The sequence below is a fragment of the Grampus griseus genome, assembly GCF_964374135.1.
Source record: "Grampus griseus genome assembly, chromosome: 4".
Classification (NCBI taxonomy): Eukaryota; Metazoa; Chordata; class Mammalia; order Artiodactyla; family Delphinidae; genus Grampus; species Grampus griseus.
In genome coordinates, this window is record NC_138997.1 from 23,903,723 (window position 1) to 23,929,321 (window position 25,599).

General features: G+C 37.4%; 1 protein-coding gene across 2 annotated transcripts in view; it reads left to right on the top strand.

The window, feature by feature from the left end:
* HHIP (hedgehog interacting protein) overlaps positions 1–19,011 on the top strand; it is a gene marked incomplete at its 5' end in the record, with an annotated part of 89,086 nt that extends 70,075 nt beyond the window's left edge. Inside the window, 3 exons of one of the 2 annotated variants that reach the window (XM_082653182.1) lie at positions 13,935–14,083; positions 17,647–17,775; positions 18,586–19,011. In XM_082653182.1, the coding sequence (XP_082509308.1) occupies positions 13,935–14,083; positions 17,647–17,775; positions 18,586–18,596 (289 nt within the window). In that variant the 3' untranslated portion in view covers positions 18,597–19,011. Of the gene's footprint in view, positions 1–13,934; positions 14,084–17,646 lie in introns of both variants that reach the window. The other variant, XM_082653181.1, reaches the window with a different exon arrangement.
* Positions 19,012–25,599: the final 6,588 nt, after the last annotated feature.

Below are 25,599 nucleotides of genomic sequence, written 5' to 3' on the forward strand. Positions count from 1 at the left end.
TATTCTCTCAGTTATTCCAGTGCATTCAAATTAGTGATGGAATCGCAATTAGCCCTCAACAAAGATGAACATTTCCGCCCCGCCCATCTGCTAAGTGCTCTCCTGAGAGACCCTCAGTTCCAGTCTCTGAGGCCTAGACTTGAACACCCTGAACTTTAAACTATATTTCGATCACGTTCATGGCATCTTTGCTGTCCTCTGAAAGCAGCATTATATCTGTGGAATCAGGATCCTCACTTAAATGCCCGAGGAGGACCCCGATGTATGAGGCAGCGGCTTCCGCTCTCTTGTTGGAAGCAATAAACCCTCCTTTCCTTTCGAGAAAACCAGGAGCATTCTGGTAGACCTTAGTATGACTTTTGTTAGGTAATCAGGATAAGTTATTTCGGCAGCTCAACACTGGAGCCTCATTTTATAACTCGATGCTCACAGCTTCTGTGACTAAACAAATGAAAACTGAAGAAATATTTTGTTATTTATTTCAGCAAAAGGAAGATGTGAACGTTTTAATCCTTTAGAGAATATAATTATCCGTCTCCAGCTCTTCTCTACCCACCCACCCAACTTCAACACACACACAACTTTCAAATTATCTTGAGTCATCATTCGTCAGTTGTTAATTTCATGGATAAAATCAGAACTCTCAGAAGCTGCTAAAATTATATACTGTCAAATAGATATTAGCCATAATTTTAGAAACAATTATTATAGGACTTCGGTATCTTCACAAATACGACTACTGTGGAACGCCAGTAGTGGTCAGACCCTAGCTTTGCCGTGCTGTGAATTTCCAATTCTTTCTATGCTAACTTAGCTTCATGAGCCCATTTGGAAATTTAAATTTCAAGTCCCTTTTAGGAGAAAAAATTCCAAAAATCTGCAAAGTTTACTAAGAGCATTCATTTAATTCCACTTTAAAAATATTTGTAGGTTATAAATTGTGTATGTTTTTCTGAAAAATTCACTGACTAACAAATGGAGATTCTTGTCCTTTTTCCATACCCTAAAACACTATCTTTCCTGAGAAAAATATAGGTTGACATTGGTGCTGCAGAACAAAAAGAGACCAAAAACGATCTCTCTGTGATAGAAGGCATCACATACACCCATCTATCACACAGTGATAATGACAGCTTTCCTTCCCTATTTAACAGTACACATTTTCTTTCACAGTAAGAGAAGTACCCATCTACACACTGTAAGTGTTCTTTTCTTCCTTGAGTGTGAAACCAGTGTCCTTCTGTGAGAAGCAAAGTAATGAATGAAAAATAAAATAGACACTCCGGTGCTTGTTGAAGGTGGCAATATTAAGAACAAAAATCAAACCAGTGTTAATTCATAAAATAGCATTCTAACGATTCAGAATGAGGGCTACGATTTCACTCAGATCTATTGCCATTAGTTTCAAAATAGCCATTGTTATTCCATTATATTTGTCAAAGTTGATGTGCTTTTGCAAGCTTTCTGGTAGTGTTATTAATTCTCACTGCTTCTCACAGAAATGTTTCTCTCTTCCTCTGGATTGTTTAGTCTGTTGGTGGTGAGTTGAGGTGAATTTTACACCTTCAGTCCATTATTAGTGTCTAATTACCAGGGCTGCCATGAGGGACCTTGGCTTTGTGATCATGGGGCCTCCTCTCGTAGGGTGGTCTCAGAGTGACATACCTGAAAGGCCTGACTTCTCATTATGGTGTCTGTTTCTGGTGAGTCGTGTCATGCGTGCGGCCAGGGTTAAGATGTGTGTTTGGTTTTCAGAAGGTGGGGGGATTAACAGAGTCCCAGAGACACAGTCCTTGTACACAGGCCCAGGCATACATTTCAAAATTAAACTGACTATAAGAAAACAAATGTTTTCATAAACATTTGTTGGGAGCCTCATGCTGTTTCGATTTGGAAGCCAACGTTTGTTATTATAGTAGTTCTCCCCAGATGAGTGGAAGTTCTATATAAGCAGACACTTTTTAGTATATGTGAACGGGATTATTTTGGAAACACGAGCTAATTACTAACCTAGCTGTGTTCAGGATGTCTGCTTCAGAGCACAACTGTTTTCCTAAAATGTTTGAGGGAGAAATTGAAGAAAGAGCCTCATCAACGGAAAAAAATTATACACAGACATTTCTTGTTACATCAAAAAACCTAACTCGAATTAAAATCTTAGTTTAACTGTATTCTTGTGGAAGAGCCCCAGACTTGTCAGAATAATGTTTTCAGAATGAATTTCAAACATTCAGTTGACTCATGACTCTAAAAGAGAATAACTACAAATCATAAAATTTTTATATTCTGTATTGTGTGTCATGGAAGTTACATTCCTATACACCATAAGATTTATGTTTTTTCTCTTTTTTCCTACACACACACACTCACATATAAGAAAAATGAGGGAGTTTTGAAACGATATGTAATATTCTTTGGTCATTTTGACAAAGGTAGACGAGGTCCCGGCATTACCAGCTCAGTCTGTAAGGGCAATCTGGTCTCAGGCTATATGTTACATAATCATTTACATAAGTTTAAAATCATTTACGGTGGGCATCCTTCTCAGAAAAGGATGGCAAGATAACCTGTTATAAAAAAACAAATTCTATTGTTTGCAATCAAAAAAACAAAAATTCTATGAGAATACAACCAGCTTTCTCTATGGCTTCACTAGAACTCAGGAGTTTTTAAAGGAAAAGCAGAAAAGGGAGGAATTTTGCCTCCCTGTTAGAACAGGGATACCTTCAGAAGTGGAAGAGTCTCATTTCATGGCAGAGTGGAGTTAGAGGCGAATCAGTACAGTCAATCATTCAGCTTGCTGGGCCACTTTGCTGGGTCCCCCAAAGCCTCAAGTACTGGGTTCTGCATGCCCTGGTCTGGGATGCTGCTTCAGCCAGCAGATGTCAAGGCATTGAGGACAAGAGCTGGACACTCATTTCAGTCTCACTTAGTAGAGCCATCTGAAGCCTGTCAACATGAGGAAGTCTATCCTGGCAGGATAGGCAGTCAAACGGTCTTGTCTCTGAATCTTCCTTAGTGTGGACGCTGCATTGTGGCACCATACTGTGCTCCTTCGCCTGTCAGTAAAGTACAGGTCATCATTCTGCCTCTGCTACTTTTCTGTAGAGCGCTGTGAAGATAATTAAATATTGTATTTAAAGCATATGCAATTCTTTAGTACCATTGGTGTTCATTCCATGCATTCAAGAATTATTTGCGGGTGATCTCTCAACTTTTGAGATAGTGTTAGTTTCAAAATTGAGGTCAAGGTGTCCACGGAGTTTTAAAGAGCCCTGAGTACCTAGTTTTCGAATATCCAAGTCATGTCTTAGAGGCTTGGTCTTTGTTAAATCTTTTCAGAATCACACAAACGCTCCTGAGGGATGGAGATGAAAGAATTCTAACAGAGTTTTGAACTTGCCAAGCTTTAGTTTTATTTTATAGAACACAAATATTTTCACACTATTGAAAAAGATTCTTTAATTTTTGTTTCAGATGGACTTAAACTAAATGACCTTTTCTGACCTGGAAATGTTTCCAGGGTTATTTCTCCAGGAGTTCGTAAAATAAAATCATTCTTAAACATGTCGATTTAATTCCTGTGTACCCAGTCTTACACTATTTTAACACGTTGCTTATCTGTTAACCCCCTAAGTCACACAACCCAGTCCCTTAAGAGGTCTATAAATTAACAGTGCAAATTCCCAGCTTCAGAGGTCATTTTGCAGAAACGTCCTGTCCCCAGACTCTTGTGTGACCAACATCAAAAACTGCCCTCCTGTCTCCTCCCTGCCCCTCCTGTGATGACCCCACTTACTGCTCTTTGTTTATTTATTTGTTTATTTAATATCTTCATCCTACTCCTTAGTCTACTGGATGCTGAAGTGTGCTTTTTTTTTTTTCTTCTCAAAAATCACTTCATGAGAGGAAATTGGTTCTGTTTATCCTTCACATATGTCTCAGGGAGCCGGCAGGCAGCTCTGCCATCCTAAAGAAAGCCATGCATAATGGAGAAGGTTTAGCCCAATAAGCCAGTCTAGTCCCAATTCATCAGTCAAAGTTTTATGCAAGTGGCCTCCCTAGGTTGATAAATCCCCACAGTGCCTGTTGACCCAGCTGCCAAGTCCTCTTGCTGCAGGCGGTGTTTTCATGGCCACCCTGACAGTAATACAAACTGTTTAGCAGCTCCATTGACCTTTCAGCTATTAACAGGGACACAGGCTCGACGAGGGACTAGTTTTCAAACATGACAGAATTTCTTAACACTAGAGGTCATGAACAAGTATATGCCCTATAAAAATTCATTCAGCATGGTGGATGTGAAGTCTAAAAGACAAGGAAGCATGGTCCACATTTTTGCTATAATTTTTCCACATTTCCAGTAACTAAAAAGAGTATACACTCAGGTGCCAGCTTATATTTTATTCTTAATATGCTATAGTTTACGTGGTAGTGCACAACATTTTCAGTGAACAGATCCTTCCTATGCTGTCAGATACCATCTGAAATTTTAAAGATATATTGCAGAAGAATGAGATAAGATCAAAGTCAAAACTTCGAATGAGTGGATGAGTATGCATACATGATACATGGTAATGGCCTAAGTGTAACTGGAATCTTATTCATATTTTACCAAGATTTGTGTGTTTCTGTATATACGCACACAAACACACTTGAACATACTCAGGTATTCCATACAAGGCTACGTAGAGCCATCGCCTATCTCAAAATATACACAAAATATGATACCATCATTTATGAAAAAATTTTCTCTAAACGCCCATGCTATTTTAAAAGTCTGTACTATAAAGCTTCTTATGTTTCTATCCTATTTTCTGAAGATGTGACGTATGACCACAGCATTCAAGGGAATTTTCTGCTTTATACTAATTATAGTCCTTCTTAAATTATCAATTTTAAATGTTGAAATATCAGTTCCTAGAGTAATTGTACAGATTGCTATGAAAACTTGATTGATCTGCCACTTACAAATGGCATTTGTTAAAAAGGCATAAAATGGAGAATATGAATAATTAAAAATATATTCTTCAAAAAGAGCCTCATTTGTTAAGAGCCTCTTAAAAGCATTTCTTTTCAATACCCATGTTTCTCCCCCACCTGGGACAGTGGTGGAAATCTGATATTATTAGACCTTCTGAATATCTTCTACTTTTATTGTGACAGTGGATCATCAGATGTTACAGCTCTCGAGATAAAGGCAGATTTAATCTTGCATAAAACAGCCACACAAATTTGCAAAGAGATGGTTTCTAGAGGAAGATATACTTTTTAAAGAAAAAAAACTACCTTAGCATCATTTTTTTACTAATTCATTTTAGTTGAGCTAAAAAAAATCTGTTGCTTAAATGACTCGTTTTTGTCAACATTGACAAGTGAATCAAAAGGTGTAACATCAAAATTTGTGAACGTGTCATCCTAATAGTCTTCAAAGAGAATTTAAACTGACATTTTTGTGCTATTTTAAGGGACAGAAAATCATTTCAAATTTTACTTCCCATTTAAAACATTTAGTGATATTTAAAATTTCTGCCTTCATAGAATACAAAATTAAAACACTAGTAGTCTACAGTTTTTTAAGTGAGAAAAAGATTTATTTTTTAGATGGCTTCTAAAAGAAAAATACTATATAGGCTTTAAGACTTTTGAATTATGTTGTAATCAAAGTGTTACTTAAAATGTCTATTTTCCCAGTCGCAGACATTTCTTATTAAGTGTCTAACATTTTCATCAATTATGGCTTATGAATCAAGTTTTTAAGTTAAAAAAAAATTGGTTTTAGACGTAAAATTCTGAACAGAATGTGGTTCCTTCTTTATATTAGGAAGCAATGGCATTGGCTTTTTATTGTACCCTAATTTTTCAGTTTTTATTTTTCTATCATATCAAAGTACAGTTATACAAGATTAAGACATGAGATTGAATCAGTCTGCAGGTATCTTTGGCTTGTCTCCTGTGTTCAAGATATTGTATTATGTGCTATGGAGGGGGAATATACGTGAGAATTTAGTCCTTTCCTCTAAGGAGCTTATTTTTATCTTAAATCAGGAGATTGCACACATTACCTAAAACATGAACAATATTATCTGAGATAAATATTGCCACTTTGGGACAACAAAATTATGCCAGAACATTGTACATTACAAGTTGCCAGATAACGGTCCAGAAGGTGATGGGTAAAACTCACCATGAGTTGGCTTCTTGGTCCAGTCTGTTCTACCAGGGGGAACAAGGCCTCAGCCCGGCTGCTGTACAGGCAGAAGGCGCCTTCTCAGTTGACTGTTAAAATGAGAAATAAGTGCCCGCAATGAGTTTCCCTCCCCCAGGAGACATTCCTCCAGCTTTGCATGGCTCTCTGCAGGTTTCACTCCCTCCTGAGTTCAAAGCGTCACGTCCATCACCATTTTGGTTTTGTGTGCTCCAATCTCCCCTGAGCAAATCTCTCCTCCAGCTACTGCCGACCTGCTCCCTGGGCTGCCCTCTCCCAAGGTACCAAGCTTTATTTTTGCTAGTGCTTTAGTTACGAAGTTGCATGGATCTCGAGGGGTCTGCCCCAACTCTATTTTTCCCATAAGCCTTATTTTTAGTATGCGATTTTGTAGAATACAAGATTCTTCGGGAACAAGTCCACTGAATTAAAGTGCAAATGCCTATTTTTCTAATAATTGTAGTGGACCCGTTTCTGAATTAAGGACATTGCAAACATAATACAAGAAACACCTAAGGCAATTTAATAAAATTGGACTTTGTCCTTTTTTCCCTAAAAGCAGACAGCCTCATCATCCAGTTTCATTAGTCATTTCTCCTAGGTTTTCCTTTTAAGGAAATACATAACTTTTCATTTCCTAATCTTCGCCTGGAAATATATAAACTGAGGTAAGCTGATAAGGTTGAATGAAGGCGATCCACACACCCTTTTAGATACCTGTGTACAGTGGTAGTGATGTTTGGATAGGGAGATTAATAAGGCCTGAAACACAGGTGCCTAGCTCCCTTTTTCCTAAAAAGGACCAGTTGAGTAGAAAGCTGTGCTAGAAAAGAGTTCCATCCAGATTATCTGGAATTAGCTGTATGAAAGCTATTTCATATCTTCATCCATGTTCTCTGATCTTCTAAATTTGGGAATAGCAAGGTTGGCCCCGTCTCGTGAGGATAAAGTTTAATATGAAATTACTGGAAAGTGTAAGTGGCTTCATTATCTGCTTTCATTCTGGTTGCATCTTTAACCATAGAACAAAATTGAGCAGGTATTTGTGAAAGTTCTAATAATTTCATTAACACTAGGCGGTCCAACTCACAGCTCCACCAAGTTGCCACTACCTTTGTCCTCTTTGAGTTTAGCACCTACTCAATCCCAAACTGCCATATTAAAGCCAGTCGACAGTATTTCTGAGTGAGCATGTGCTCAGCATTTAAATCACAGACCTCAAAATGAAGGCAACCTTGGTCACAGAGAAAAGAGCTGAGGCCCAGCCGCACTGTTCAGCGCATTTCAGAAGAGAGAAATGCAGCGGTTTGAGAAATAAGATAGAGCACTGCCTTTCCCATTCTAAATTTGAATTCTAGAAATATACAGTACAAATTTAAAATGCTTAATATGACCCATAATGTATACAAGTTCAGAGGTAGTCTTGAACTTGTTTTCTTTTCCTTCACTTTATATATGTTACTGAGGACATATGTAAAAAGATTTTTCGAAGCAGCTTACATATGATATAATGTCAAAGAAGGCATTCCTTAAGAATGAAATGAAAGCAAGTAGTTCTTAAAACGATTAATTTTTTTGGTATATCTCAAATGGTACTTGAAAAATATTCTTAGGAAAATGTGTGTTGCTATCTCTACAGCCACGAAGTCCTGTGAGACCGATATTGCGTGGTTACACAGAAGCAGATTCCATTTTCTCTGTTCTCCAACCTGGAATAGGATTGTATTATGAATGTATAAGATTCCTCAGAGCAAAATTGAATTTGTATGATGTATTATCGTTTTACCAGGTACTACAAAATGGTTATATGTAGTCGGAATCCAAAATTCTACTCCTCATGGGTAAACTGACCCTGAAAAGAGAACTGTCAACATGAGTAAGAAGCATTTAGTGAACACCCAGACTGAAGAAAATTATCCAGACTAAAAAAAAAAAAAAAAAGAAAGAAAAAGTAGTTTGTATGTTGACCTTGGAGAAAGGCACTAAAATGAATAATTTAAAAGATGACATAGCACTACTGCACTAGTGCTCATTCCTATGCCTCAAGCTATACAAATGGGAGAAATTTCCCATTTTCTTACTTTTTTTGAGGCAAAAGTGCTGAGTAATGGTTTTAGGAACAATGAGTGGTTATGGGTTATGGCTTGTATATCGAATGCTTACCGAGTGAGGAAATCCATGAAACCACAGAATCGGTGGTGGCACAGGAAGGCTGCCCCCTCGTGTAGAGGCCGTACTCCATCCAATCACAAGATCCCAGAATATTCTGTACTTGGAAGCTCCTGACCACACTTATTCATGGCCCCATTAACCACTTTCGGCTGGGCATGGCCCTAATTAAGAAAGGGGCCTCTCAGACTTGAACATGCATGGGAGTCACTTGACAAACTGAAGTGCAGATTCTGATTCTGTACGTCTGGGGAGGGCCTGGGAGTCTGCATTTCAGATGACCTCCTGCTGGGGCTGCTGCTCTGGGACCACACTGAGTGATGAGGATTTAGATTTATCAGTTTTTCTTACCTCATGACAATAGGAAAAAGCATGGAAGAAAAATCGTTTTGCAAAGGTTACAGTTGCAAGGGAACACTTTTCCATGTGTCCCAATGTGACTATGGATAAGGGAATTCCCTGGTGGTGCAGTGGTTAGGACTCCAAGCTCTCACTGCTGAGGGCCTGGGTTCAATCCCTGGTCAGGGAACTAAGATCCCACAAGACAAAAAAAAAGAATAAGACAGTTCTTACATCACGTCCTTAATCACCTCAAGCAGACTGTTGTCTATGAGAAGCTATAGAATTAGCACATCTTCTGAAATTTCCAATGAGTCAGGATTTTTATAAAAGAGTATTACTAAAAAAAAACAAAAAAAAAGGAGTATTACTCATGATCGATGTACCTTGTTTTACAATAACATGAATTTAAAGTCTGAACCCCTAACAAAAATTTCAGAATGAACCCCTCTACTTTTCATAAAGGACACAATAGATCGAGTTCTGTAACACTCACTCCAAAGATCAGGCCTGCTAAGACAGAATTTATCCCTGTGCTTCCATGCAAATGCACAGAAGACTTCTCATTTATTGATTGATTCATTCACTTACGAAGTATCATAAAATTAAAACCATTCTTTAATCCCACTACCCAGAGACATTCGCTGTTGGCCTTAGCTATTCACAAAAAGTCATCACAGTATAATGTGTGTTATAAATTACTCAGGCTTCTCAACTTCCTCCTTTATTTCAAGAAAGTATCTAAAGCTTTATGCTACTACACAGAACCAGCCAACGTAGGTTTCTAAGAGAATGTCTTATGTTTCTGAAAACAATGCTTATACGTTAAAAAATGTTGGGCAGTTTTCTACACTATCCCTTTAGTGCTTCATTATTTGTCATATATAAAGGGGTTAGAAAATGTGTTTTTCTAATTTAAATTAAGTTTGAGAACTATGGGGATAACTGTCAACAAATGAGCACCATATATTCTTTATTAAAAATCTGAATATCCTCTTGCATAAGTTTTCTATTTTGAAAGCTATCTCAGACTTCATTCAGTAGACCTAAGAGTCCAAAAGTTTAAAAAGTAATTGTTTAAAAGGAGAGCAAGACCATTTAAGTAATTTTTATTAGGCCTACATTAAGATGCTCAATTTCCCAGTGTAATAAAAATAAGAATGAAAAATGAGTTCATCTATCACAAGTATATACCCTAGATTTTTGTTTAGATCCCATCTAGGTGTGTATATGTAGTAATTAGGAACATACAAGATGGTTTATTTCAAGGTGACAATAATAATAAAGCTCAAGTTTACTTGTTTTATTCCCTTTTCTTTCTCCTCATTCCATGTAAAGGAACCTTACTCTTTTCAATGGAAAGAAGAAATGTCCCTAGAACAAAGAATGAGTGGAGAGGAAAGAGATGGTTGGGATCACCAAAAATCTTTGTCAAACTTTAACAAATGTTTTACTAGAAAAATGAATGTTGATATGTTGACTTAATTCCCAGCTGGAGGAGAAAGTAATCCCATCTCTTTATGTCATGGTTACTTCTTTGCCTGTTGTTTATTTATTATGATTATAATTAGTGTAAAAATGCTTTATTTAAAATGAATTTAACTATGCCTTGGAAGAATTTTGTAATACAATATTACAAATTTGTAATTTGTAATTACAAATACTTGTAATTAATACAAGTTAATTTAGCCAATAGAGAGAAATACAGTGAGTGTTTTTAGTTTTATGCTTATGATATAAAAGTATAGTGATTCGATTTTAATGATATCCCTCCCCTAAATAGTCCATATATTCCTAATATTGTCACTCAGTAGCATTTTAAAGAAACAAACACCCTTTTAAAATTCCACTCGTTTCATTCATTCAACAGATTTTTAAGAAGGATCTTCCATGTGCTGTACACTCTTCTGGGTCTTGGAAAGACACAAGAGAAGAGAGGGGAATATTTGTCTTCATGGAATTTATATTCCAGATTTGAAAAAAGTTTCTACTATGTGCATTCAATTCAATAAACATTTATTGAATGCCTATGGTATTTTCCTACCTCCTATGACTATAAGTAGTTGAGGAGATAAAATACTTTGGTAGCTTAAATATCATCTTTCTATAACATCCCTCAATCCTAAATTAATTGCACCTTCATCTGTATTCCTGTGATACTTCATATGCACCTGTATCATAGCAAAGATCATACTGCCTTATACTTTTGTGTTTGCTTGTCTGTCTTCTCCACAGTGGTCTCCAAGAAGATTAGGACCCCGTTTTGTTTCTGTCTTATCCCCATGAAGAGCACAGTACCTGGCAGAGTCAATGACTAGACTTGAAGAGGATTGAATATATAGTTTTTGCCCTCAGAAAGCTTTTATTTCAATGGGAAAGGGAAAGGGGAAATAAGATTACTCATTCCTTAAGAGAAATGAAGTCCTATAGGTGATGGGCTATGTTTTATGTGCATTTTCATGTTCAAGGCTCCCCAATAGAATAACAGAGACAGAGAGAGGATTTATTTAACATGCTAAGTGAGGAATGTTGGTTGTCAACTTCATAAAAGAAAAAATAAATATTTTCCTAGGTAATGAAATAAAAATTTAAGGGCATCATAATGTTTATATATGACAGCCACACAGTTTTATATAAGCTAAACAAGCCCAAGCATGAAGCAGTGACATCCACCGATAGATAAGCATTTGCTCAAGCCTAGGCAAAAAAACCCAACAACTTATAATTCCCTCCCTAACCTGAGTTTCCACACATTTGAATGTTTGGTGAAAATCAGACAAAGTGTCTAATTGGAGGATCATCCAGGAAAAAAGGATCAGATACCCTGCCCTGAAGAACTGAACTTCCACATAAATCTCTATTCGTCATACCCCCTTATCTGTTCCCAGTGTCGTCACACCCACCTTATCTGTTCCCAGTGCACATGAGTCAATGTCCCTACACTTTGCCTCAAACAGGCAACATCTTCCGGTGGTAGTTGTTTGATGGAAGTCACCTACGTTCTTAATCCACATGGTGTCTTCTCCTCTTTATATTCATCTGCTCAGGCATGAACCATATCATCAAGTAGCATGTGAGCTATGTGCCTGCCTTTTTTTGCATTGCATATAACACGTAACATATTCTTGACACATTCTGCTTCTGGGCCTCTTTTCTTGAATGAATCAGAAAGAGCGTGAACGAGTGAGTAACAAATAGAATTGGGTAAACAGAATCTCAGTTACCTGTAAAATGGAAACAATACCTGTTTACCGATCATCACTCAGTAAATGGTGGTGGCCTGTGACTCAGAAGAGCATCATGGCTACGGAGAAACTGCTCTCCTGATGGTCACAAATGCCACCATCATCTCACAAACAAAATAAGAATTTTATATGAGGAAGAAATAGGCAGACTTGGGCTATTCAACAATAAGAAGGCCAAGGTAATGCCCTCACTTTCCTTGGCATATCTGTTTAACATCTTCACCTTATCACACTCTGCCATTACTCTCAGAAAGACTCCCTTGGGGGCACATAGGAAATACTTGATGGTATGTTCTGAGTGAAAATATGGAATGCCTTAAGTACCTTTCACATAAGCTGACCATTTCTAGATTTAAATAAGAGGTTGAATGGATTTAAGGGAGTTTTCTGAATTGTCACGTTAGTTGCAAAACAATACTTTTATTTCTTTCAGTTTTTATTTTATATTGGAGTATGGTTGATCAACAATGTTACGTTAGTTTCAGGTGTACAGCGAAATGATTCAGTTATGCATATGCGTGTATCTGTTTTTTTTCAAATTCTTTTCCCATTTAGGTTATCACAGAATATTGAGCAGAGTTCCCTGTGCTATACAGTAGGTCCTTGTTGGTTATCTATGTCAAATATCATAGTGTGTACATGTCAATCCCAAACAATGCTTTCAACAGAGAATGGGATCTTATTGGAGAGAGGAACTAAAGAAGTCATTAGATATTTTAAATATGGTTTTGAGTCATTGTAGAAACAGCCTGAGGCCAAGCTCCAAATTATTATCACTGTTCATATTGCTACAGGGGCATAACAAGAAAACTGAGTCTGCAGGGCCTAATTATTTGCTTCTCTCGGAAAGCTATATCATTCACCTCTGTGGTGGTTCTGACCTATAATTATCACCTTCTTTGTTATGGTACTTAAGGACTCCCAACTGATTTGCCCATCCTCCTGGTGGTGATCTGACTGGTGATGAAGTGTTTACTTACATTCCTTCACTGAAAAGAGCTTTCTCACCACACTGAGGCACAGGTTGCAGTGACTGATAGCAAAGTACCACTGCACATTTTTTCCCAAAGATTAGGTAACGAGCAGGTGTGATCATGATTCCAGCGTGAAACAACTTGAAAGACACCCTCTTATTCAAAAACATTAAGAGCTATAACAACCATCTTCTGAAGGCATCTTGGTCCCTCTCTAAATGATGGCAATTGTAGAGCAATTAAAACAAAGTCTATGACTTTTAACATGACAGATAAGATGTTTTTGTTTGCTCCTATGAGCATTCTTTTTCTTCACAGCGGGACAAAATCTAATTATAAAAATATATATGTATGTATATAAAATCTCTCTATGTAGATCATTCTTTGCATAAAGAGTTTAAACTTTGAGTCAGTAGTAAACACACACGTGTTATGATGTCCTTTTAAGAACAGTCATTCTGGAAAAAGTATTTCAAAAGGAATGTAAAAATGAAATAAAAAATGATTCCCAAGCTTTTTAGGCTACAACCGTTCATTCTGATGAATGCCTTCAGCCTCGTGATGTTGCCAAATACGCCAGTAACAAGTGAAACCTATCTCAGGTGCTATTCCTAAAAACTTTTGGCGTTTTGAGGGGAAAAAAAAAAAGCTTTAAAATATCTATTCATCTTTATTTTTTAAATTGTAATTGCTAGGAATTCTTAGCTACCAAAATACTGATGTAACGTAATTACATTTTTAATCAATGAATTTTGATCATGATAAAGTTTCTTACCATGTTTGATTTGTTCCCTTTGGTTCGAAACTGGTTAGTTTGTTTCCTCATGGGTGTGTATTTTCTCCTCGTAGAAAGTTGTCGACCTTTCTGTCTGAGTGGCGTAAAAGAAAGGTCTCTTTGGAAAGCAAGAGACGTGCTCTGCAAGCTACGAAATCACTAGATTTCATTCCAATATTGATTTGCAACCGAAATGCACTTTTGACGGTTGTCTTTTGATGCAGACCTCTGATGCCTGAGGAATGCAGGGCCACGGTCCAGCCTGCCCAGACCCTGACCTCTGAGTGCTGCCGGCTCTGTCGGAACGGCTACTGCGCGCCCACAGGAAAGTGCTGCTGCAGTCCAGGATGGGAAGGAGACTGGTGTAGAGTCGGTTAGTTTTCCTTCTGTTCCGGGGAGATTGGGCCTGCAAGAACTTAACGTTCGTTACTTCCTCTAGAATGACCTAGTGTTCAAAACTGTAGCCGTTTACAATAGTAATGCTCAGTCTGTTTCTGAACTTGCACCTGAAATCGTTGCCATTTTCCTAATGGAAACAGTTCACGTATATGAGTTAATCATAAACATAATCGAGTTCTTTCACAAAGTCACACATGAAAACAGCCCAACTAGATCATCCCTGTGGACTCTCAGTCCTGGGTTTGAGCTTTCACACCAGCCAGTGACCTGGTGCTTGCAAAGCCCCTTTCTGAGTGCCAGCATTTTCCAGACACTCCATAAAGACCCTCCCTAAATTTGCTGCTTGCTTTCTTGCTGCAGCGTGCTAAAAACAGGGGTTTTCAGTGGGTGTTTTTATAGAAAAGGGGAAAATGCAGTTATCTAGAGGCATATAATGAGATTTTTCCATTCTTTTTGCCACTGCCTTGTGGACCATCAGGTGGGTGTGCAGCTGCTCAGAGAGCAAATGAGATTCATTCCAAGGTTATTCTATCCTTTAACTTGTGACTTCCGCAGATACGTGTAATCGCGTTTAAATTCTACTTGGTGTGAAGTAAGACAATTAGATTAATTTAGGTACCTAGAGTTTAAGATGTGTATACTGAAAGTATGTTTTCAACAACCGGCATATACATATTACTTGCAAAAGATTTTGATCTCTGCTATTTCAAATATTAAAGTATCTCTTGCCAAAGAAAATTCAAGTCCCGTATTAATATTTAACAGTATCCTTAACTCATAAATGCCTTCTTTCTTTATTCTAAACATGTATTTGTTTCAAAAAATTATAACCATACCTCGTTTACCTCAAATAAAGTAGACATTTAAAGTCACAGAGACAGTATCCATTTTAAGCTTAAATTGCTTCAACACTAATAATATTACGTGATTGATTGATATCATGGTTACATATCTAGGAAAAAGCTATCATAACTGAAACTCAACAGAAATTAAGTAATTACATTATTTTTTAAAAATGCTTACATTCTATTGACCCATTCTGTCTCGTTTCTCATTAGTTGGCCAAAAAATGAGAATCAGTGTTTAAATGCAATAATATTCTAATTCCTGATGATAGATCTTCCTTCTGCTTCCTTCTATGCTTGACAATATCTACTCTCCCTGCTTTTACGGGGTGTCCATTCTGTCTTATTCCTTACTTATATTTTGCCTAACCTTTTAAGTCACCTCAAGTCATCAGATAACAAATATTTATTGAGTGCCTGCTAGTAAAGTATGTTAAACTGAGGGTAAACATAATTTTGAATCTAGGCAGCTTAATACATACCATAATAGATATTAATAATGATATATGATATAAATGAAAGTTTATAAGCAGGGGTCCCCAACCTCCGGGCCACAGACTGGTACCGGTACCGGTCTGTGGCCTGTTAGGAACCAGGCCACACAGTAGGAGGTGAGCAGCGGGTGAGCAAGACGCTTCATCTGTATTTACAGCCGCTCCCCATCGCTCGTATTACCGCCTGAGCTCCACCTCCTGTCAGATCAGCGGCGGCATTAGATTCTCATAGGAGCGTGAACCCTACTGTGAACTGTGCATGGGAGGGATCTAGGTTGCACGCTCCTTATGAGGATCTAATGCCTGATGATCTGAGGTGGGGCTGAGGGGGTGATGCTAGCGCTGGGGAGTGGCTGCAAATACAGATTATCATCAGCAGAGAGGTTTGACTGCACAGAGTCCATAATAAATCAATTGCTTGCAGACTCATATCAAAACCCTATCAGTGAGTGGCAAGTGAAAACAAGCTCAGGGCTCCCACTGATTCTGCATTATGGTGAGCTGTATAATTATTTCATTATATATTACAATGTAATAATAATAGAAATAAAGTGCACAATAAATGTAAGGCACTTGAATCATCCCGAAAACATCCCCCACCCACCCCACCCCCGGTCTGTGGAGAAATTGCCTTCCACGAAACTGGTCCCTGGTGCCAAAAAGGTTGGGATGGCTGTCATAAAGTACTTTAATCTTTCCACTAAATCAAGTAAATACTTTGAATATATAAAGGAAACCAGAACCGTTTTATTAAAGTAATATATTTGTGGTATTTTTGACCCAAGTAAGAACTTTTGACCCAAGTAAGAACTTTATTCATATACTCACAGAGTTTGCTCATCTCCTACAAATTTAAAAGACTATTTTGGTCTATTTTCTCCCTGTTCTTTCTTTCCCATATATCAGCCAGAGACCCCTGGATTTTGATTAACGCCCTGGAAAAGGTTAAAATAACTCTGTCCCCTAAAAGTATAAGGACATGTATTCAAGGAATTTGATTCTGTCTACAGTGGCTGCACACGTCAGATTCATCCTATCAGTAAGAGACAATTAAGTTATATACCAGATTTTATGCTCCATCTCATTTTAGCAATAAATCTTTACATTCCCTACCTATATTATAGTGGTAAACATTCTTTTCTGAAGCAATCCTGCTCTGTAGAGCAGCCCTGTAAAGGATTGCTCAGAACGTCTTTCTCTGGGCAACTGCACTGACCCCAAGAAGGGGCTTCAGGGTGTAATCAGAAAGGGGCATATGCACTACACCCCCTGGGAACAAGGAAAGGAGAGGAATCCAAGGGAATCCACGTGGCGGATCCTCCCTCCAACCAAAATCAGAAACTGACCATTTCTTTTCTTTTTTTTTAAACCCTAGTGTTTTTTTTTTAATTAATTAATTTACATATTTATTTTTGGCTGCATTGGATCTTTGCTGCTGCAGGCGGGCCCTCTCCAGTTGCGGCAAGCGGGGGTCACTCCCTGCCGCGGTGCACAGGCCTCCCATCTCGGTGGCCTCTCCCGTTGTGGAGCACAGGCCCCAGGCATGCAGGCCTCAGCAGTTGTGGCACGTGGGCTTAGCAGCTGTGGCTCGCAGGCTCCAGAGTGCAGGCTCAGCAGCCGTGGCGCACGGGCCCAGCTGCTCCGCAGCATGTGGGATCCTCCCGGACCAGGGCTCGAACCCTGCATTGGCAGGCGGATTCTTAACCACTGCACCACAAGGGAAGCCCAAAAAACTGCCCATTTCTTGATGTTACATTGGTGATGCTCTAGCCACTGGGCCTTTCTCTCTGGCCGCGCCCTTCCCACTGTGAGGTCCTACCCCAGAGGGACGGAAACAGAGCGGTACTTGGCAGGCCCTGTGTTGCAGATGCCCTAGGGAAGCAGAGGTTTTAAAGAACTGAAATCCTTGTTTTACATAAAGTCAGTTCTGCAAGGGATTGAAATTGTTTCCCATGATCTGGACGATCCGCTTCTCTCGAAATGTCTCCCACTGTCTGTTGCGTTCTGGCCCCCAAATAACTAGAAGTCTGAAAGCCTTCTTCCTTTGTACTTATTAACTTTGGGATCATTTTGGGACTGGCCTCCCCCTCCTTTCCCTCCGTTCCCTTACTCGTCAGATATCTATTGGCCTCACACTCGGTGCTGTTTCCGACTTACAGAATGGAGTGTGATTTCATTGCTCTTTTTTCTTCTCCCAGCGAAATGTGAGCCAGCGTGTCGCCACGGCGGTGTCTGTGTTAGACCCAACAAGTGCCTCTGTAAAAAAGGATATCTTGGTCCTCAGTGTGAACAAGTGGACAGAAACCTCCGCAGAGAGACCAGGGCAGGTATTCTTGATCAGATCATTGACATGACATCTTATTTGCTGGATCTAACAAGTTACATTGTATAGTTTCTGGGACTGTTTGACTATTCCTTTCCAATGGGCATTTATTTTTTATCCTGTCATTAAAAAGAACGACTGTTATCCTGCTACACACTCCTGTGATTTCATTTTCTTTGATTAATTTAAAAGTCATTTCCAGAACTGTGCAGACCCTGTGTGTGTATATAGGCACGTTTGTTCACATATGCACACACACTCACAACCCCCGTGAGTGTGGTTGCGTAACAGATGGGTTTTTTAAATATATATTTCCTTGTGCGGAGTAATTTCCCCAGAAATTCCATTGTAAATTGATAACAGAATTTTTATGTCACCAGAAGAGATTATTTGCCTTCCCAGGAATTTTCTGTCTGTAATCACTAAAGTCAACTTCAATGGAGTTTTAAAACATTACTGTGCAATCTGATGGATTGAATTTTAAAAGGCCATATTTTTATATTAAAGGACTATAATATGAGAGAATGTTTCAGAGCTCCCTGATGAATTTATAAGAGGGCAACTTGATATAAAATTGTAATCTTCGGTTTTATCAATGTATCCAATTGCAGAAAGTTAACGCACTTACCTCTTTATTGGCAGAGAAATCTGGTTACTCTAGCTTAATTTCAAGATTGTTTTCAAATTAAATCATAATGGCAAAGTCTAAAACCAATCTTCCTAAAAGGTCTGCTTTTATTGTATAGTCTATTTAACAATAGGCACTGGGTTTGTGTTACATATTTATATTTTTCATTTTATTTTTATAATATAGACATCACCTAGATGAAACACCTTTACCCTGTCCTGTAAAATACTAAAGTTACATTTTTCACCAACTTAATTGGAAAGAAGGGGAGTGAGAAAGCAAACAGTCTTTAATGTGCTGAGGATCTAATCTAGCAATGTATCCTTGTGCCAACATGTAACCATTACCGACGGATGAAAAAGCAAGAAAACAGCCACTCCTTATAAAATTCCAGCATTAAACATTTGTAAAGTGCTTTTCACCATAGCAAGACTGTCAGAGTATATGTGATGAGAATGTTGCAGGTTTCACACTGAATCGCCTCACTGGAAAAGAGTTCACTCATTTTTAACAATCTTGCCTGTGTAAGCTGTCACTTGTACAAATTTTTAATATGATCATTCTTGCCAAATATGACTTTTAATGTATACGTTCCTTCGGAACTCAGTGAAAATCCTCTCTGGTTCATTTATGAATAAATTTCCTGTAAATGTTCTGTTCGGGTTTTTCAAGAAATGCCACTTTCTAACTTAAACTGCAAAAAGTCTGGTACACGTTTTTCTTCATGGTTTTTGAGACAATCCTGCCACGTTTGGATTATAACAAAATGATCAGGCCTCTTTGCCCCACTGAGAAAACATCGACTCATGACATGTGGGCACCTACTATAGGTTGCCCTTCTCTAAACATCTGCTCCTCCAGAATCTAAATTGTAGAGTAGGACAGATTATACGGCACAGACTGACTTCCCAAACCCGCTCCTTACCTTTACGAAAGGGAGCCTCAATTTCAAAAAGAAACAAAATCTTGTAACTAATATTTGTCTATTGTTTTAAAGTGAGAGATCTGCAAATAAAGCACAGTGAGAAACCACAACACAGAAAGGTTGGTTAAGTACTCTGCTCTTGTCTTCCATATACGATTACTTAAGTTTCAAGTGACCTCATGCCCAATGGAAATGGGTTGACAAATCTTGGTGCAGTGCTTAGTGAACAATAGCCTGCATTAAAAAGTGCATATGCATAATTTTGCACAATTTAGATTTCAATTGACAGTCTATTCAAAGAAGTCTCAGGATTAAATGAGCATGGAGACCAAATTGCCCTCTTACCCCAGAAAAGGGGTGGTCCCTTCTAGTCACACGAACACTTCATTGGCCCAACAGTGTGACAAATCTTGCAGTGAACCCTGTACTAGCCCACATCTGTAGGTTAATAGCAGTCTTTTGTCCTCTTTGCTTTCTCTTCGTAGCCCTTTTACTGAATTCCATCACAGAAAGTTTTACAATTAAAAAAAAAAAAGTCCTGACAACCATTTTTGTAAATGGACCTTAACCATCTCATCGTCTCTTATTCAACGTGGGTGACATTCACAAAATGTGAACTTCTTGTGAGGGAGCCAGCTGTCTAAATCTGTCAAATTGTGCAGTTTTATTACACATTCTCCTGTACATAGTTTCACTGAAAACAATAAGGATACTGCTATATATTCAGCCAAATCTGAAAACGCCCAGCATTTCTTCTTACATCTTTAATCTTTCCATCTTTTCCAAAAGAGTCTTTCCAAAAGAAATGGTGTTCTATTGCCATTTGTTCTTCTATTTAAAAATATCTAGATTAAATTGATCAGACCCAGCTTTTTTTATACAGCCCTTTCACAAGTGAAAGAGTTTCAAATGACTTAGAAAAACATATGTACCCCAGGTATCATTGCCTTTTCTATTGTGAGTCATTAGAATAACAGATCAAAATCTTTGAAAAAGAAAATCACAAGATCCAGGGATATTAGACCCCAGCAAAGACAGTCATTGGAGTCATTTCTCTCTGTTCTTAGGAGAGAAGTAAATAGCAATGGCTAATTAATAGCTACCTTTTAAAAACTCAGTGGTCATTTCAAAACATCTTTTGACCTTTCCTTTCAAGTAGATTTTTTAAATACGTGACTGGAGAACGATCTTAAATAATTCATGATGAGAGGCAAGTAAGAATTGGTTAAAAAGTATGAGCTAGGGAAAAATGATTGTTTCATCACACGAATGGTAACATCTACTCGGTTCAAAAAGCACATAATCAAAATGGAAGAAAATGTCCTTGGTATGGATACAAATGTGTGAGATAAAGATAAAATAAAGAAACAGAAAAATGTAGATTATTATCCCTTTTTCCATTCTAGAGCTTAAGCTTTGGGTATCAATTTAATGTGAAAGGCTGTTACGGTAGTTATAAAGAGTTGGGAAAAAACTTTCTGCCACTGCTTCTGCCAAACTCTTGTTCTGATTAATAGAACTTCGTTTTCTTGCTAGTTATTTAAGGTAATGAGAAGATAACTGAATAGGCACATCATTAAAGTGGAAAGAAGGGAAGATTTAAGAAACTTGAGTGATGATAAAAAGTGCTTCCATTCATACCTTTCTTCTTGGAATTTCCTTTCAATGTGGCTATTGTGAAATATATCTTTTATTTTATCACAAAGAACACTCAGAAGTTTTCTCAGGTTAACAGACTATCTCGTAAAGAAAGAGCAAAGAAACCTACCTACACATGCAACATATACATACAACCTAAATAGAAAATCATTCTCTTTTTCATTTACATACTTCAGAGCAGTCACTTCTTCTCTATTTATTTCTTTGAAAATAATTACATGATAATGTACTAATAATTTTTAACATTTTTGTGATGTTGTTTTTATCTCCAAATCATAAACTATACAAGAAGCTGACTAGGTTTAGGACTTAAGGTTAGATGCTACATCTAGGGACTTTTAAAGAACACATTAATTTAAACTTTTATTAGTCTAACTTTTTTAGCTTAGAAACATAAAAGAGAAACCAAACCTACATTTTTAAGAGGAAACTAAGGTGTATCATAGGCATTTGTAGTTGGCTGATCAATAAGTTAGAGTTTCTGGATGTCTCTATAGAACGTTATCTGAGATATCTATCTTTCTTTTTCTCTGTTTCTCTGTCTTTTTGCCTCCCCACCCCCATGTACCCCTCTTCCTCTTAACAGCTCTCTTCTCTGTTTCTATTGGTTCTGACTAAACAGACATGTCTTCAGTACACCCATAATAAACATACCCTGGGGCAGGTTGCTATTGATTTTGCTGGCTATGATCTTTTCTTTATTTTTCTGAAAACACCTTCTCCTAGTACCACATTTGCTCAGATGCTGTATCATAAAGAACAGTAGACAAATATGAACATACTAGACTGACCTATTCATATCGTTGAAAGAAGTAACAAAAAGCGTAAATGACTCCCAGCCTGGATGTCCCAGCTCAGCTAGGGTTCCATCTTGGATGCTGAAAAGAGTATCCCCAGTCAACAGCGCAAGTTAACAGTAGGGAAAGTCAGTAGCTATTTCCTGTTCAAGCAACCACCATCTCAGTGGAGTCTATTTTAAATAAGATTATCCGAAATTGATGAGGAAAAAATAAGTAGTTCCTCAATGGAAACTTCAGAATCTTCTTTCCCCACCCTTGAGCCTTGAACTTGCAGAGAACTCAGACCAAAGTTCCATGCCCAGAAAATGTACCTATTTCTTTATTACCCACAGGAAGTTAGTGGGCCTGTTACTGTGACTGCTGGCAATACGTTTAGAAAGTTCTCCATTAGAATATCCTAAAGAAATAGATGTTTGCTCTCTTACTTTCTTTCTCGTCATCACACCAACACAAATCAGTCATACCTCTAATAATTAATATGATGACAAAGAAAGTGGGAAACCTAAGAATAGAAGCATTTTGATATTAAAAACAAAACCGTAAAACCTGCCAAACACTAGTCCTAGCCAACTTCAACACTTCGTTCCCTTAAATAGCTACTCATATATAAGTTTTGAAAGTTGTCTTAAAAGAACTATTTCAGGGAGTATGATGTACTCATGAGAGTGTGAGAAGGTGTTGTGTTGTTTTCTTCTCAATCATAGTTGTTGTTTCCCTAGAGGCTATGAAGAGATCTACTCACTTATCAGGTTAGCTCTTTTCTTCAATTCTTCATTAAGTGAGAGCCCGAGATACACCCATCATTTACCTTGCTTTCTTTTGTTTAGGTCATCTATAAGTTGGTTGAAAAAAAAATAAAAAATAAATAATGATCCCTTGTATTAACATAAAGCCTTAGGCCTAAATCTTATCACTGCTTTTTTAAACCAGAATACAGAGAGACATACCGGAAAAAAAAAAAAAAGGTACCAACTCAACATGAATTCTAAAGTTACATCTCATGTATATCACAAACACAGACCTCACATTTCAGTCAGGATTTTTTTTTTGCATATGTAGATTCTGTATTACTTAAAATACATGTATACATATGTAAGCAAATTAACAAACATGTTTGGTGAGTTATCTCAATTGACTATAATCTTTTAAGTTAAAAAAAACATTTTTAGCACATGGGATAGAAAAAATGGAACATTAACAGTGATGGGAAATTCATAATGGCTAAATAGAAAATACGCTTCGTCTTCACAGTTAGAAACTAACTGTTGTACGTTTCCCTTTGCACTAAAAATTAACTAGCCAAAAGTTTCCATTCACGTGAACACCGTGTGATCAGATTTGGTAGTCTGTGCCCCAAATGTACGTTGGATATTTCTTTACTTCATGTTCTTAAAATCAGAAGCATGATTTTCATAGAATAAATTAGGAGTTCATGTACTGTAGAACCCAATACTATTAACACATTAATACATTCTGTTCATAATACTATTATTGAGAAATCGAATTGACAACCTTATAAGATATCAGGTATTTCCCACATCTCATTATATTCATAGGACATTTTTGGACGTGCATCTCACCAAGAACCATGTGGTAACAAGATAAATGATACTGAGGTACTAAGGAATTTTTGGAGCTTAATTCGCTAGGACATGCTAAAGAAGACTATTTAAAAGAAACCCATCTAATTAAAATGAAAAAATTATCAAATCATTATAATTAAGAAGCAGAAAACAAATCAGCACAGAAACCCCTGTGTCTTTCCTGGCTTTATCTGTGATTAATTTTATCCAGTTTTAAAGTATGGTTAACTTTTTCATTCTTCTAACACGTTTTGCTTTTCCTAGTTGTTCATTTTCCTTTAGATTGTTGACAGTTTGGGCAATTTGTCCATAACCTTATTCACAGAGGATACCTTGCTTGGATTTCTATTAATAAGAAGCACAAGTAATTAAAGCAGGTACACGTTTAAGGGAGCAGAGTTAATATATGTACTAGTTGGAATTTCTGTAAATGTTCTTCTGAAAAGTAACATGCAAAGTCATTGGCTCAGATAATCCTTCTAAATTTGAATTAGTCTGACTTACTTAACCAAGTTATTATAATATTCAGTACTCTTTGCTTGATCTATTATTCAGCCATCCATCCATTCAATAATTCAACAAAGATTTATTGAAGTGCCCAGCACGGTTATGTACTATGGAAAAGGCAAGGATGTTTATAATGGGGGATTGTGAGCCCCATGGGTATGATGAACACATTTGAAGCAAAAGATAATAATCACACCCATCCAGCTCCGATTCAGTTTAACATCAAAATCCAGCAATAATAGTACAGATGGCCTAAAGTACATCTGTGTGTATCTGTATGTGTGCACACACCCGTGTATATATATTTATCTATCTGTACAAACACTACATATGTATACACACTATCTATGTAATATATAATATATGTATAATGCATATAAATTCTAACAAGTGTATTTGTGTTATCTTTAAAATAGAACAATTGTATCTTGAAGTGATAAATGCAGAGAATTGGTTTTTATTGTTGATCTGTGGATTTAATGATTTTTAGGTGAAAAGGATGTTTAAGTGTATAATTTCTTTTCTTAATTTAATATATTTATGTAAATGCATGCCTGAAATTTGGTTAGATTGGCTGTGTTTTGTGTCCTTTAACATGATCAAATGTATTAAACTTTATCTTATGACCTGATGTACATGTGCTATTTTAAAATTCTTTTTTATTTTGGAATTTTTTAAAGTTTTCCCTAAGTATCCATACTGACTATATAAACACTAATTTTTAAATATTCCGTACCCAAACTACTTGTTCAAAATATTCTTGCCTTTTGTCATTTTTCATGTTCTAATTTTTAAATTTACTCCCCAAAATACAGGCCAATGTTAAGGGTCAGTTTCACTGTGTACAAATAGTGACTTAAATTTATTCTAAGTTGTAAATGACTTAAATCTGATCCTTTCAAGTAAGTAAGAATTAATAAGTGAAGAATGCAAAAGAGCGGGTGAGAGTCCTAAGTGCCCACATTGAAGGAAAGAAGCACGTAGAAGGGGAGAGACATGAAAAAAGTGATTGCAGATACCATACAACCTGGTTGACCTTGCCATTTTGCTTCCAGTTAACTGTATCAAGAGTATTTGTACAAGGTCAACTATGCTGTTTTGAACATGAATTTTAAATCTGCCAACATTCTTTAGAAGAGCAAAGTGCTTTCATCTAGATCTCCTCCCTTCCTGAACAAATACGTCTCTTTGACTCATTGAGAGGAAAAGCTGTTTCCCTAGAAGAGATGATTGTTCTAAGACAATAAAACGTGTTACAGATGCTTATTCACAGAGTCCCTAAACTCAGGTTACTCTCTGGAGTGTTAAGTTAGGCAAAGTGACACCATGAAAAGTGTCCCTTAGCACATTCCTCAATGGCCCAGGAAGCACCAAAGGTCTCTCTGCCTCAGCGACTGCCTTTCCAGTTCTGAGACTCTGTCCCTGTGGTTTAGCGCTTAATCACAATCTGTTTTCTGTGCGTGCCTAGTCTCTCCGACCAGATTATAAATCTCCTGAGGACATACCTTCTGCTTAGAATCCCTGACAGGTCTAGAGCAGCTCCTGCCTACTTGCCATAAGGAAAATAATAATATGTATATAACAGCCTAGAGATGGAAGTGGTTTTTTTTCCTGATGCTAATAATCTCTCTGGGTTTCTTCACTGTCCCTTGATTGGCTTCTCAGCTCTGCCATCACCAGTACAATCAGTCCCCTGCATTAAATTCCCTTTGTTGTAAACAGGAAA